This window comes from Acanthisitta chloris, unplaced genomic scaffold (assembly GCF_000695815.1).
Source record: "Acanthisitta chloris isolate BGI_N310 unplaced genomic scaffold, ASM69581v1 scaffold29464, whole genome shotgun sequence".
Taxonomy (NCBI): Eukaryota; Metazoa; Chordata; class Aves; order Passeriformes; family Acanthisittidae; genus Acanthisitta; species Acanthisitta chloris.
The window spans coordinates 21,471-37,204 of NW_008669227.1; the positions used below are offsets into that span (position 1 = coordinate 21,471).

Below are 15,734 nucleotides of genomic sequence, written 5' to 3' on the forward strand. Positions count from 1 at the left end.
CAAGATTTCTACTTACTATAGTAATACATTGCAATATTCAACATATTTTCAGGAAATAGCTTTGTGAGATGGGAGAGTAACATGCATGAACTCTGCAATTTTCTGACTATATTTATGAGACATGTTAATGAATTGTCAGGGGAGAAGTAAACTAGTAGGTACTTGAAAAGAAATACTGTTGTGAGAATCTTAGAAGCTATTTGTCTTGAGTAAACTGACATTTTGATTTCAGTCTTTCATTTCTGGGGAGTATATTTTACCAGCATAATTCATTACTACAGAAAATGTTTAAATCAATCTTTAAACTCTCTCATATGTTGGTGTGTTTACATTCTTTGGTTGACAGGTCTTTGTCCAGACTGTTCTGATGTGGATATACCACTGTAATATGAAGCATAGTATTTGTGTGAAAATCCAGTTTGGGAAGTTGGTAGAATTAACTTCATTGCTCAGAACATGGTGGACTCAGAACTTCATTGCTCAGAACATGGTGGACTTCTTGAACAAGCCCAGCTTTGCTGCAGTGGGTCTTCAGGACATGCCAGCATGCATCTAATGCTGAGGTAGAAAATGGAGCAGATGTTTTTGTGCCCAAGCTAGGTAACACACTGAGGCAAATGTAGGTTATGCATACAGATAATATGAGTGTACACATGTATTTATATGTTTACAGTGTGATACAATATAGAGTGATCATTACACTGGTGTTGAGTAGTTGAATAGGTATGACTGAACTCAAAGGAGTTTCAATTACCTCTTTTGATCCTGTTTCCTCATCTTGCAAGAGTGACTGTCCCAGCTGTACAACATGACTATACTTCTCTTCTCGTGCTTCAATCTCTGCCAGTAGTTGTTGATGCTGGGTAAGTCTCAGACTACTAGTAGATATATCCCGAATAGTCTCCTTGGCTCTCATTTCCCTTATTACTTCTGCTGTCCATAAGAAATAGTCCCACACCTGGAACCCAAGAAAATGTGAAAGTTGAGGTTAGAGGTCAAACATAGTTTATGAGGCAGGAAAATCATAGGCTGACTGTTGAACTCTTAGTGAATAATAGGAAAGAAAATTACAGACAAGAAAGAAAATATTTCATTAGTGCTTACAGTACTTCTGTGAATTTTACAAGGGTGGATAACATGACTGCTGGAATTTCTATATACTGTGTTAAATCATACATAGTCAAACTGTGTCATATCACATCAATGACAACATGATACAATTTATTGTCCTTTAGCCCATTATTCCTTAAGTGTTTTCTGATGTTATTCCTTCACAAAGGATAAAACAGTATCACTCCATTTTTCTGTGACAGCTTTGGCTAATCCAAGTCTATTTGACAATTAGGTTGTACACATACTCTAAAATGAGACTGAGAATTTTCAGGTGAAAAACAAATGCTCTACCAGATGTGGAAAAGGGTAAATTACAGGTCAGAAAAAAGTTGCATAAGCATATTCAGGACTTGGCTTGTGAAACTATAGGACTGAGATTGGCACAGAAACACAGTTCTGGTAGCAACAAAGATGTAATGCTAGTTTACTTTCAAAATCTGATGAATCAATACATATATTTACAATATTTTAAAATGTCTGAAGCATTCAGCTGAGGCAATTATGGACAAGAAGATTCGAAAACAAATCTCTGAGAACTGTTTTCTAACTGTGACTGTAGAAACTTGTGCAAGTAAAAATAATTTGACATTTTTTTGTACGTCTTTTTCTGCATTTGATTCTACATCTTCAACAGTCACTAACTTTAGGCATCTCATATGAATCTGCAATATGAGTTTTGGTCTTATGTGTCAGTTGGCAAAAAATAGGACTGCAAGGGACTGTACTGGGGATTATATGGGATGATTCATTTTATTATAGCTTGTGTTTGGATTAGTTGATTCAATTTTGAGGTCATAAACAGTCTTTCAGTTTTTTAAAGTGTATTTTTAAAGACTACTTTGTATACTAAGTGCTGACGAAAAATTCTCATTTACTGCAGAAAACTAAAAATTTTCTCTTGTGAATGGTTGCTGGCTTTTCCACTGAAGGAAACTGTGTAATAGAAATAGATTCTTGGGTGCTCCCTTTTACCTGTTAATTTTTTTTCATATTATCAAAATTTTGTACAGCCAGCCAGGAAAACTAATATTTGGGTAAGCACCACAAAACTGAAAATGGCCACTTAGGGATCATGAGTTTAGGCTTTCAATCCAAGATACTGCTTTCTTAAAGCCTGTGAACACAGTTGCTAAATGAATCTTTAAAAAGACTGTGGTCCTTTTAAAGGGGCCCACATAACACACGTGTTGGCCTCATTCACACAGCTGGATGTCACTGTAGACACATTGCACTTCGTACTACAAATGTCTAAGACTCCCTGAGATTTTAAGCTAAGCATTAGGGAAAAAAATCCATAAATCTTAGGATATATGATGCAATGGAACAAGTCAAGAGCCAGTGGGAGGTTTTTGGACTGCCACTGCCAGCAACATTTAAGGATAGACTAGGCATCAGTCTGTACAAAACTCCTAAGCAGAGCCTGACTGAAAGCATGTAGATCCTACAGCAAACTTCAGAATAAGAGCCTCAGGTTATTCAGAAATACTATATGTCCACATTCCTTTTCCCTGACAAAGTTTCTTGGAAGATTTGGAGCTCTCTCCTGTTACTGTGTGTTGTCAGTTGTAGCCAGCTCTGCTGTTTAATCAGACTAAAATCATACTTGATGGGGTACAAGGAGACACACTAGAGGATTGTGCAGAATTATCATTTTGTAGAAAGATTTTTTTTCTTGTCATTTTGTCTTACAATATTAAGAACAGATTTTTTTTTTGTCATTTTGTCTTACAATATTAAGAAGTAATGAAAATCAAAGGACACACTACCAGAGTGAGAAAGGGGCTATAGATTTGCTATTCAGACCACAGGATGCATCACAGATTTCATAAAAAATGCAAACCAAAGGTGGTTTGCATGGTTCCAGCAATAAAAAGACAAATATCACTCCCAACAGGACATTTTCTATCTGAAGTCAATTAAATTAAGTTTATGACATAAGCTATGAAACAAATCAATAATGAAGTGAATTCTGAGTTACTACATTTTAATGGCTAAATCCACCAAGATCCACCTCCTGATGAAGATGCACCCAGGCTGAAGACTTCAAGAATCTAATAGAAAGCTACATATTAGATATTGTGAAGTCACTAGAGTGGCTTGAGAACTGTTCAGCAGAAATGGAAGCAGAATGTGAACTACCAGAGGTATCTTTAATTGACACTGAAGTTACATCTGTAACAGCTCAAGAATAAATGAATGTAAATGTATTCTAGAAATCTACATTAGCAACTTCCTTCATGATACAATGGGACACTCTTGCTGTTTTAGTACCAGCTACTGCCATATTTGCAGCAATAATGTATTGATTAGTGGTGTAGCTCAAGTGCCTTCACTGAGACTACTGACATTTGCAAATTGTAGCTCAGTGACCCACTGAGTTCTTTGGAGACAAAGCTACTGTGCATTGCTGATTATATTATGCTGATATAGCCATGTCACTGTTTAAGCAACTTGAGAGGTTACTGCAAAAACCGGTGAGTTGTATTTGATACATTCCATGAAGTAAGGTAACTTAGGGTTATTGCATGCCCTGAAAGTTACTGCATGCCCTGAGAGAACAAACCTTTAAGCATTATAAATGGGAGTGCAACATGCCTTTTTATCACTCTTACTCAGTAGAAATTGCAAAGTCTTTGAAATGACTACTGTTACTCCTGTGATGACCATTTCTGACAACTGTCAATTATTCCATACACAGCTTGATATAAGCTTTCATTCCTACAAAAGTTTAAAGATACTTATCCTCTAAAACCACCTTTCTAAATAGCTACATCAAGCTTGATTAATAACACACATAGCTCCTGCAGCCTTTTGCAGCTTGGAAGCACACCTATGGTTCAAACACATTGTAGGTGACTTTCCCCTGTGTACCAACGGACAGAAAGCTGAAGTGCTTACATGTGTCTGAAACTCGTAAAACTTGTATGCTTGTTCCAGAAGTTTCTTGTGCAGTTCCACTTTACACTTCAGGGCCTTCCAATTGGTCACTATTGCCTGCTGCTTTGCTTTCAGGTCTTCCACCTGCTTCTTTGAGCAGTGGATCAGCACATGATCTACAGAGTGGACCAGTTCCTGGAGCTGTACACAGGGACAAAAGAAGTTGATAAGGAAAGAGATAGTCACAGAGAACCAGATAATATCAGAAAAGTTATGATAAGGGCTATGATAACTGTACTTGAAGCTACAATTCAAGCAACATTTTCTGACTTAACTTTTCTCACATTGAACAAAAACTCCCATCATTTCAGTTCTATGGAGTAATAGTGACATCCAGTGTTTGCCAAGGCTCATCACTACAGTGATTTTTCCAATAGGCAGGCAGTTTTGTTCCTCCTTTTTACTGTACAATTTATTATATGAATAATGCAAGTATTGTTATAACTGTTATTATAATGCAAGTAATAACTAATCATTCCTTCTTTTCCTCAGCCACCATATAGGTTAACTGTGACCACATTCTCTTCATGCATATCTCATTCTCTTTTACCTTTAGTAATAACAAGCAGCTGGTGGCATCAGTTCTAATGTTATGTACCCCAAGGCCAATATGTGAGGCCACTGACAAGTAATACTGGGATATCTACTTCAGTAATCTCAATATAATACATGCTGTGTTTTGTACTATATATACTATTATACACTATTACGTTTATTAAATAAAGGAGTGAGGAGAAAATTCACACAGAATCACAGAATGGATAAGGTTGGAAGGGACCACAGCGGGTCATCTGATCCAACCTCCCTGCATTTCACAGGATGAGTTAATTGTACACATCACCAGTGGAGCACTGGAAAGAATGTGGCTGTTTTTCAGACTTGAACTGTGTCTCTGAAAAAGTGGGAACAAACACTTATTAAGGGATCTTTCTTTAGTCAGCCTTGCAAATAAAGGTCAGTTTAGTGTAAGGAAATAAGACAAGAGGGAATAGGCAGAAAGTGATGCACAGGAAGCTCCACAATGAATATGAGGAAGAACTTCTTTACTGTGAGGATGACCACGCTCTGGAACAGATTTCCCAGAGAGGCTGTGGAGTCTCCCTTACTGGAGATATTCAAGAACCATCTGGATGCAATCCTGTGTACTGTGTTCTAACTCATACTAATTTTACTGATCTAGTTGAAGCCAAGCAAGTCTCCTATGTACGAGGAGGCTGTTCTCATGAGTTGAAACTTTATACAAGTTTATATTAGGAGGCTATCCTTTCTCACAGTCCAATGTCTACCCTTCTAAACTTAGAGAAAATTTCAGAGTGCTGCCCCATCCTTTCTGCTATAATCCTCTACAGTCAATAAATGCATTTTCTGTTTAATGAATATTGATTTTCTCTGCACATAGAACTGATTCTGGATTTTTCCTTGCAATAACCTAGAACACTTTGAAGATGACAATAAGCATGTCAAAAATCCTAGCATAATCATACATTTCAAATGGTGATTGAAAATATCCCTGTGAAACACTTCAATAGTCAGCACTCGTGTAAAAATTTGTAAAATTTAAAATTACCTACTTCATCACTGCCATCAGGCCTTGAATATATACAAAACAACCCCTAGAAAACTAAGGAAAATCCTTAGAGCTATCCAGGCTTTCTGTGAGAGATGCTAATAATTTGGTTCACAATACCAAATTACTATTATGCTTGTCTTGGAAACTTGAATCTTGGCGACACATTAAAGATCACAAATTACTGTCATTACCTGCTGCTCATTTCCAGAGAGTTCATGCTCCAGGGCCACATGGTTCCGAAGCTGGGTTTGCACACCTCTCATGTCCTTAGCAACATCATCTGTAATACTTTTGGACTTGTCCTAGAAGAAAGAAATCCGAGAAAACTTTGTTACTTTCTACTTCCAAGCAGAACACGCCTACATTAGTTATTTTGGGCAGTGCTGCTCTTACTGCACCTTTAAGGACATCCTGGGTCATTCAAGTGTGATAGGTAAAAAGAAGCCAGAAAAATCTATCCTAGTAACTCACTTCTAAGTATCTTAGTGACTAAACTGTTCAAATGGACTGTGAAAAATGAAGGTTCAAGTCTTTTCTTATCAAAAAATACAGAATGTCTTAACAGGCTTTCTCTTGGGAATCAATCTTGAATAGCTACTGCAGTGACAGAGTGAATTCTTAGAAGTAGCATTAATAAGCAACAGTCTCAGCCCATTCTTTGGGTTATAGGTAGTCTTCCTATGAACCATCTTTAGATAAAAATTTTAATTATACATGCTCAAGAATGATTACTGTAAATATGAGAGAAATGGAGGGACCATTACAGAAAAGGAAACTTAAACATTTATTTGGCTTAATGAAGGTTCTGAGCACCCAGACATGCACTAGAAATACAGCAATCAAAAAGAAAAAGCATTTCAGCTGGAGGATAACATCATTGCTAGAACAAAATTATTAGAAGCTGGAACTGGAAGAACCTTTCTAACCATTGGAAAAGTGTATTTCTGCAACAGATTCACAGGCTTGTTTGGGGTACCAACAATGCATCTTGGTAAGGTGCTATAAAAGGAAACGCGTGTTGTAGTTGCCTCTACTATCAGGGCACTGGAGTTGGTGACTCAAGCAAGATTTTCTAGTACTATGTCCTTATGAGAAAAGGCTTTCCCTGGCAGGCTTCTGACCAGAGAACACAGGAAGGGATGGGCAAGATGACTGTACTGCTTTCCCATTCAGGAGTGAAGCTTATTAACAAGACACCATGCAAAACGTTTGGTTACCTGGACCAAACTCAATATGGGGATAAACCAACAGCTGGTCTGTGAAATGTTTCTGAACTCTTAATTATCACTGTCTCAGAAATAACTACTTCATTACTGAAGTTAAATATGCACCAGGTTCTGAAAATCCCAGCTGGTATACAGTAAAATATGAGGTTTGATTTTTTCATTCATGATGGGGAAGAAAATAGGGATAACATGGCTGAATAGGGCAGCTTCTGCCAGCACAAACTAGTAGAAAATCAGCTACATGCAAGCAAATAAAGCCCTGTTGCCTTGCAAACAATGGAAACTATTGGATCCCTGACTCCTGTAAACATCTACATTAAGGAAACCACACCTCTCATTACAAGGATGTGGTTTCTCCATTAAACTCTTCAAGATGTTCAGATAAGCCAGAAGGCTGAAGATTTTTTTATTGGTACTTCTCCCCCTAGTTTTTACACTGGGACCATTTAAAATTATTGGCAGTACTGGGCACTGAATTGAGAGGGAAAGATTTTTGGCCCAAAGATTCTTTTTCATATGAGGTCACACAATTGCCTGACAACTTTCCAGGCTAATGGTCACTGTAATCCAGCCAAATGCTTTTTTCACAGGACAGTTCTTTCTTCAGCACATAAAGCTACAATGGTGTGCAAAGAACCACCATGGTGAGGCAGTAAACCATTTCTTAGGCCTGATGACTGCAAACAACATTACTATATGCATTACACTATGAAATAACTTAGTTCAAGTCCTGAACTTCTCAGTTTATCCCATAGATTATCAACTCCAGATACACCTGGTTTCAGCAATGGTTGTCATAAAGTAACCAAATATCTAAGGATTACCTGGGTGTTTTTCTTTTATACTCTGAGTAAATCACACAGGTTTCTTACTGAGAATTTTTTTGAAGTCAGCAGTAAGCATGCTGAGAATCTTAAGAATACTTCACAAATGAAGCTGAAATAAAGTTTCCCACTATTTTTTACCTCAATATGGGCCAGAGCATCTGTCAGGTCTTGGTAGCACTTGTGAATCACCTCAGCATCTCTCAGCTGCTCACCTCGTAATCTCGTAATTTCCAACAGCTCCTCCCAAGAGTTCCTTCAAGGGAGGACGGGGAAAATAACCATGTAAAACATTTAAAGCAGGAGTAAAAGATACCAACAGTCTGAAGAAAGACTGAGAATGAGACCTCCTCTTACTTTGTTTTTCATTCCTGCCATTAAATTCTGTTGAAGTAATTCTCAGGGGGGCAGCATGTCTCTCACAATATGATTTTCAAGATTTATATGCAGGACTTGAAGGACTGAGTCACCGAATCATAGAAAATCTTGAGTTGGAAGGGACTTAGAAGAATCATCAAAGTTCAACTCCTGGCCCTGAACAGTACCACCCCAAGAATCACATCATGTGCCTGGGAGCATTGTCCAAACACTTATTGAAGTCTGGGATGCTTGATGCAGTGACCACTTCCCTGGGGAGCCTTTTCCAGTGCCCAACCACCCTCTGGGTGAAGAACCTTTTCCTAACATCTAACCTAAACTTCCCTAACACATGCTGTTCCCTTGGGTCCTGTCTGCCACCAGAGAGAAGAGATCAGTGCCTGCCTGTCCTCTTCCACTTGTGAGGAAGCTGTAGATGGCGATGAAGTCTCCTCTCAGTCTCATCTCCAGAGGAGGCTGAACAAGCCAAGTGACCTCATCCATTTCTCATATGACTTCCCCTCTAGGCCTTTCATCATCTTCATAGCCCTCCTTTGGATGCTCTCTAATAGCTTTATATCTTTCATATATTGTGGTGGCCTAAACTGCATACAGACCCACTTCTCTTTTGAGCCAGTTTGGACCAATGCCAGAACTAAGAAGCTTAGGATATCTTAATTTATTCTGCAGAGCAGTTGTAGGATTCATACTCAGAAAATATAAGCAATAAAAGAGCAAGTAAACTCCTAGCCTTTCAGTTGAGTGATCCTGTTTCAAATGGCAAAGGATGTTCACTTGCCCCTACTTGTAAAGGGCCTCTAATGCGATTTACAAGAAGCTAAACCAGCAAGCAGATAATGTCTGCATTATAGTAGTCTATATTTAAACAAGGCTGGCAGTAGCTCTGTATTAGTTAGCAAACCACATATTTTTCAATTAGGGAATTAGGAGGACATGCCTTATGCCTTATCCAAGTTCCTTCTCACTTCTCCTTCTTTGAGAGTGAACTGAAAGGACAAAGCATTACAGAGCTAACACAAGTCTCCTACCATAGCTGTTTCTGCATCTGCTGAATTTCCCAGGATTCAGAATGTCCACAGTTCAGCAAGTCATCTGCCAGCTGCTGGAAAGCCATAACTCTTTTTCCAGCGGCTTCCAACTGGTGTTGGAATGTGTCATATTTGGCACAAAGTTGCTTTTGAAAGAAAAACAAGATAAAAAGAAAACCCCTCAATTTGAGTGCTCTTTTCCCAAACATACCTGCTCATCTATCAGAGCACAGCCAAAAGACAGGTAATAAACTGATCATACTTAGAGACGAAAAAACTGCTGAGAATGAATGGTTTTTTACCTCCAAAGACCATGTGGAGCTACAAATTCAGAAAAACAGGAGGTTTGTGACGCATGTGGGAGACAGAAACTTTATTACTGGGGATAGAAAAAAACTTTCTCTTTACAATTCATTTCAATTATTAAATGATATGTTTTCACTTCATGAATGCAAATGTGTATTCAGTACTGTAAATGGGTAATGTAGCCTGAGTTTAAGGTTTAAGGACACCAGATATTTTGAAATAAATTACAAAAATGAGGATCCCAAGTGGCTATTTATTTCTAATAGGCTGACATTAGATGGGTTTCTGTGCCACAGGAAGAGGTGTAGATGTAGCTGTTCATAAATCAGCAATTGCAATAAAAAAAAAAAAAAAGAAAGAAAGAATCCTTAATAGATACCATACTGAAATATCTGGTTACTAAAAATAAAAGAATAGAATAGCTCTCTGAAGGTGTAGACATTTTAGCATGCAGTTGTTGCACACAGCTCAGCCCCCATGGTAACAGGCTGTAAAGTGTTAGGCAATGCTGCCTGTTCTTCAGTCTTTCCCACCCACTCTTCATCCTTTTCTCTTCCCGTCTTTGAGCTATTTATGCTTATTCCTTACTCTGTCTTTCATGTTTTCAAGGCTAACCTTAGAATCCTTTTACAGTCTCATTACATAGAGTTTGTTTGACTTTTGATCTCTTACCCAAAATACTCACCAAGACGTGTTCATAATCATTTCCGCAGTCTTCAGAGCTGGCTGTTTGTTTCTGCTGAGTGATCCAGTCTTCCAGATCTTCATATTCTCGTAGAAACTCATGCAAGACAAGAGTTTCATCCAGCTTCTTTCCTCTGGTGGAGGATGGAGACAAGATAATACAATTAGACCAAGACAATATAAGAGGAGGGCAATTGGTAACTTTCTTCCTATGAATCTTCAAAACCTCTCACTGTCAAGACTCATTCTCTTTAATGAAAGAGATGACTGTTTCTCAAAATTGGAAATTATGTTTGTAGGATGACAGCTGTCAGCCAGGTCATACTTGTCTCTCTGGCTGTTTCCCAGAAGAGGGCTGTAGCTATCTGAGCTCTCTCCCTGTTCTGTTTTTTTTTTCAGGGTTGTTTTTTTCTTTTTGGAGGGGTAGTATTGTTGCTGGGTTTTTTCTTCCCATGAGAATGCCTTTTATTCTTTTTCAGATCTGTTCTGATCTCTTTCTAAAGATAATTGTATTCATACGAAAATCTTTCTGAGGATGATGTATCAGGAAAGCAGATGCTATGAAAGCGTTTTAATGTAATTCTGCTCATATTGCCTGTTTAGCAGAATTGCTGCAACCTGCCACATTTTTCTGATGGTTTTAAGCTTCTTATAACTCATCCAGACTTGTTACAAGCCTTCCACAGTAAATAAAAGACCAATTTTCTGTCTGCTAATACTACCAGGGCATTGTGCAAATATTCCAGGAAACGTGAACCTGGCTTCCCTCTTTGAGTCTCAAATGTTCATCACAAGAAATGTAGCCTGCTGAGGGAGTCCAGCCTGCCAGGGAGAGCCCAGATCAGAGGTACAAACCAGAACACCCATAAGGCACCATGAGACTCAGGTTAACATTAAGCATGAATGAAAGCAAAACATTTCTGTGTACAATACACAAAAATGTTTTGATATTTCTATCCCAAGTATTTCTTTTTCTGAACTTCTAATTCACAGGATTTACTATTGATGCTTTTACTTTTTCAATTCAAACAAGAATAAAAACAAAAGGTAAAATACTACCATCTTCTCTAGGCCTAATAATTCTAGCATTTAGGTTCATTTATTTACTTCATTTATTTATTTAGATTATATTTATTTAGATTCATTTATTTATTCATTCATTACTTGCAGAGTCCTGTTCTTTTTCTGAGTGACAATTTTGTAGAGGAAAAACCTAAACTGTTCAGACATTTGTTCCATCCTGACAACAAACCAGAAGTGTTTAAAAACCCTGTGTACAAGTCAACTGTCCTGTTGTAAATATCTTACTGTAATAATAAGAGAAAGGAAGTGAAATGAAAAGTAAATGATTCATTCAAGAATGAAGCCACTCGTATACTAGCACAATAACTAGGCATAAAGATAAGTGTATCTGTCATTGTTTCCCATATGCTATGTAATTAAGTTATTTTCAAGCAACATCAAGGAATCTTTCAAAAACTTTTATTTCCCTATAGGTAGCAGATTCCAAATACCACAAAGGCAAGTCAGAATGTGGCATCTCAAGTCACTTTACAGGAGAATGATCAAGGAGAAAGAGGAAATTTGTGGGCTTCAAATCCTTAATATGTAGCAAAACTCCTTGAACAAAATGTAGAGGTCTTGCTTAGCAAAAACAAAAAGCTCATAGATGCACAGAATTACAATATAAAAACATTCAATTTCCTTCATACATTTGATAGAAAAAGGAGATAATGAATATGATCTAAATTCCAGTGAAGTAACTGGAGATATCCTTTTTTAACTTCAATGAGCTTTGAATCAAACTTAGGATCCAAGAGGCAGTTCTAGTTTATACCTTGCTGCTGCTAATTCCTGTAGCTTCTGGAGTTTTGAATTAACTCGTTCCTTTGGTGCATCAACCTCATCATACTGGATGGAGCCCACAAGAGGAAGAGTTTGGGCTCTTTCACTCAGTTCTTCCATAAAATTTTGGTAAATGGCAATCTCATGCTCCAGTGCCTGGCAATGAAAAACAGAAAATTGAGAGCCAGTTGTACAAGATCTACACTGCTTGTGAACAGCCTATGGTGTAGTGATTGAGACATTAAAAGAGGAAAAATACTTTTGAGAAGGATGTGACATTTCCAAGACTTGATTAATTTTAGATCATTTTCTAGCAACAGGTTTTTGAGAAAAAAAAGTGTACATAAATTCAAACAAATTAGGTGAATACAGGCAATTAGAATTTCCTGATGCATTATTAGGCAGAGAAAAGTATTGCTGGAATAATAGTCTATCTGTATCTTTGATTTTAGGGAAGAAAAAATATGGCTTCTGCATCCATCTGTTGAAACTGAAAAGCAGATAGTCAGTTTTGGCCTCAGAAAAGTAAGATGAGACTACTCACAATTCTCCTTTTTCCCCAAACTACATTTTCCAACTATCGTAGTAAGCTGCATTGATCCATTCTACCAGTCTATGCACATGTAGACATACATCAACGCAAAATATCTGTATGTAAATGGCTGACACTCAAGTACAAATGCGACAAAACATTTTATGACAGACCAAAAGAGCAGGCTAACCTACAGCATTTAAGTAGAGAAATACCTTATGCTTCTTCATGAGTTTCAGTGTTCCATCTTCATCTTTACCATAGTCTTTGCTTGTCACAAGTGGATACTTCTCTGCTATCCAAGCCTCCAGGTCTGATGTATTAATTAAAAACTATAAATTAAGAAGAAAACAAATGAGTTTCTACCTCAACTTTCAAAATACTCATGTCATTTTTTTAACTTAATTAATTCTAAATGGAGGATGCACTTCAAGATTTACTGTGACACTTCATTAAATATTTAATTCACTGTTCCGTGAAATCATAAAACAATGAAGGAGGTCAGAGATGGAAGACTTCAGTGCAGGGTAACTAAGATCTTCTCCAGGCATTACTGCTCTGGCAGTAAGTTTAAAGTTATCTTACTTTTCTTTCTTCACACCACTCTCCTTATTTGACTCTTCCCTTACCTTAATTCAGCTAAGAGTAGGGGCTAACTGTATAATATCAGTGTTTCTCCTTCCCCTGCCTGAGAAGTTCAAAACATTGTAAGAATCAGACTTCATAAAGTCTACAGTACAGACAGCTGTTTTTATAGATAGAGGAAATAAGAGCCAGATGATCAAGTACCCCAGGCAACCTACTTTTTCTGGGCTTGTAAATTCTGTGCAAATGTTATTCGTGTTTGCATGTGCTGTCTGAATAGCTGCACTCCTATATGACCCATTGATGAGAGAAAATTTGGATTCTCAATATAAATACTTGCGTGCAATTTTAAATTCTTTTTTTTCAAACGGGCTAAGCATAAAAGTCCAGAAGCCTGTAGAAAATAACAGAGCAAAAATTCCTATCTAGCTCTGAAAGAGCTACCTCTTTCTCAGTATCATTTTATTGCCTAGAACATTGCTGCCTGAAACAAGCAAAGATCGGATAACACAAGAAATCCCTTCTCTTCTGATTTCCTTGTCATAAATCTGCAGCATGAAGGGTCAGTTCAGGATCCATTACATTAATTAAGTAAAAATATGAGGCTGTATAAAGATACTGAGAAAAAAAGCTACTACCAGGAGAAATGCATGATCTATTCACAACCATAATGGATGGGTATAGAACCCAAGGTAAACCCCTAGAGTAGGAGGTTTAGACTGGGGGCTGCATTCAACTACGCAATCCAGCCCTTCATTCCCATGAGCAACTGAAGCAACTGAAGATAATACTAGCCCCAGCAAAGCTGTTTTGTTATTCATTTTAATACTTTGGTACTGATACTGTTGTTTGTCTGAAGAAGCTACTGTGTAATTTGTACCTCCTGGAAGCCAACTGAGTGCTGCAGCTGCTTCATCTTTTCATCACAGGACTTCTCCAAGCCCTGCCAGGCAGTCACAAGCTCCTGGCATTTCTCACTTATTTTCTGAGCTGATGGGTGCTGGCCTACAATCATTGTCCTTCCTTTCTCCAGGACCCGCTGGATTTGCTGTTTGTGGGCATTCACTTCTGCCTGCAGCTCCTGAGAATGAGATAAAAGAAAAGAGAGAAATAAAGGAAGGGTGTGTGAGAAAAAAAATTTATGTGTGCTCCTAGTCATAAATAAAACTGGCAGCTAGTGATGGTGGGCAGAGTACAGCAAGTGCACACAAGAGCTGTCTATTTCTACCACAGCTGCAGCCTCAGTCACTGGTCCCAGTCCCACTTGCTCTTGGTACTTCCATTGAGAGAAGAGAATGTAAGGAGGCAACAGACATTCCTTAACTTCCCTATGCTGAAGTCCTCGGCCTGGTGCTTTAATCTAGTCCTACCCCTTCTCTTTAGAATGCTCTTGACCCTCCCCCTGTTCAGCAGCCAGGGAGGTCTGGGAAATGGAGCAGGACAAGGGATGAGACACAATTCTGCAGGAATCAGAAAAGAGCATTGAGCTGCTGATGGGAAAATAAAACATCACAGAAGACGAATGGGCTGGAGGATGATGGGAAGAGAGGCATTGTCAACAGTACCATGAGAATTATTAGACTCTTGTGCTGATAAGTTTCTCCACTGGTCTTATGTCCTTTCTCATTGTGCTGGTTTGAGCTGGAGTAGAGTGAACTTTCTTCACAGAGGCTAGTATGCGGCTATGTTTGGGTTTTGTGCTGAACACAGAGTTGATAACGCAGAGATGTTTTTGTTATTGCTGAGCAGAGCTTACACAGAGTCAAATCCTTTGCTGCTTTCCGTACTGCCACGCTGGCAAGGAAGTTGGGGATGCATGGGACATTGGGAGGAGATGCAGCTGGGACAGGTGACCCAAACTGACCAAAGGGATATTCCATACCATATGACATCATGCTCAGTATATAAGGTGGGAGGAAGAAGGAGGAAGGGGGGCCATCTGGAGTGATGGCGTCTGTCTTCCCAAGGAACCGTTACACGTGATGGGCCCTGCTCTCCTGGAGATGGCTAAACACCTCCTGTCTTCAGGAAGCAGTGAATTAATTCATTGTTTTGCTATGCTTGTGTGTGCAGCTTTTGCTTTCTCTATTAAACTGTCTTTATCTCAACCCACGAGTTTTTGTAGCTTTTACCCTTCTAATTCGCTCCCCCATCCCATTGGTGGGGGAGTGAGTGAGAGGCTGTGTGGTTCTTGGCTGCTGCTGGAGTTACACCACGACACTCATGGAACTTGCAATCTAAGTGCTGCAAAAACCAGCATTGCCTGTGGTGCCAGATAGCTGAGGTGCCAGTCTGGCTGTGAAGTCCAACAAAGAATCAAATTCCCCACAAATCAGTGTTAACCTGTCTTTATAAGTATAGTGATTGTTTCTTGCTCAATCTATTTTACAAACAGTACAGAATTAAAATAAATGTTAAATGGCTGTTATATGCTCTCCTAGAAAATCTAGCATTTGCAAACCTGAAGATTGCATGTATAATGGAGCAGTAAACATAAAACTCAAATAGGATGAGCATATAACAGCAAAAATAATCAACCCAGATCAACCCACAAAGGAAAAACTCCATTTTCCTATTTAGTGTGAGGTACACTAGATTTTTACCCACTTTTAATGGGAAGAGCTACACAATTTCTCAGAATAATAATACTCCAAAATATGACAAATTTTGCAGTTCTCACAGGAATTCTGTATTTGCTCTGAAAAT

General features: G+C 38.4%; 1 protein-coding gene across 1 annotated transcript in view; it reads right to left on the bottom strand.

Annotated features, from left to right (window-relative positions):
• LOC103800854 (spectrin beta chain, non-erythrocytic 5-like) overlaps window positions 1–15,734 on the bottom strand; it is a gene marked incomplete at its 3' end in the record, with an annotated part of 61,204 nt that overhangs the window by 20,567 nt on the left and 24,903 nt on the right. Inside the window, 9 exon segments of the mRNA XM_009073244.1 lie at window positions 755–958; window positions 4,012–4,191; window positions 5,812–5,922; window positions 7,812–7,926; window positions 9,077–9,222; window positions 10,068–10,200; window positions 11,904–12,067; window positions 12,659–12,775; window positions 13,909–14,109. Of these exon segments, the coding sequence (XP_009071492.1) occupies window positions 755–958; window positions 4,012–4,191; window positions 5,812–5,922; window positions 7,812–7,926; window positions 9,077–9,222; window positions 10,068–10,200; window positions 11,904–12,067; window positions 12,659–12,775; window positions 13,909–14,109 (1,371 nt within the window).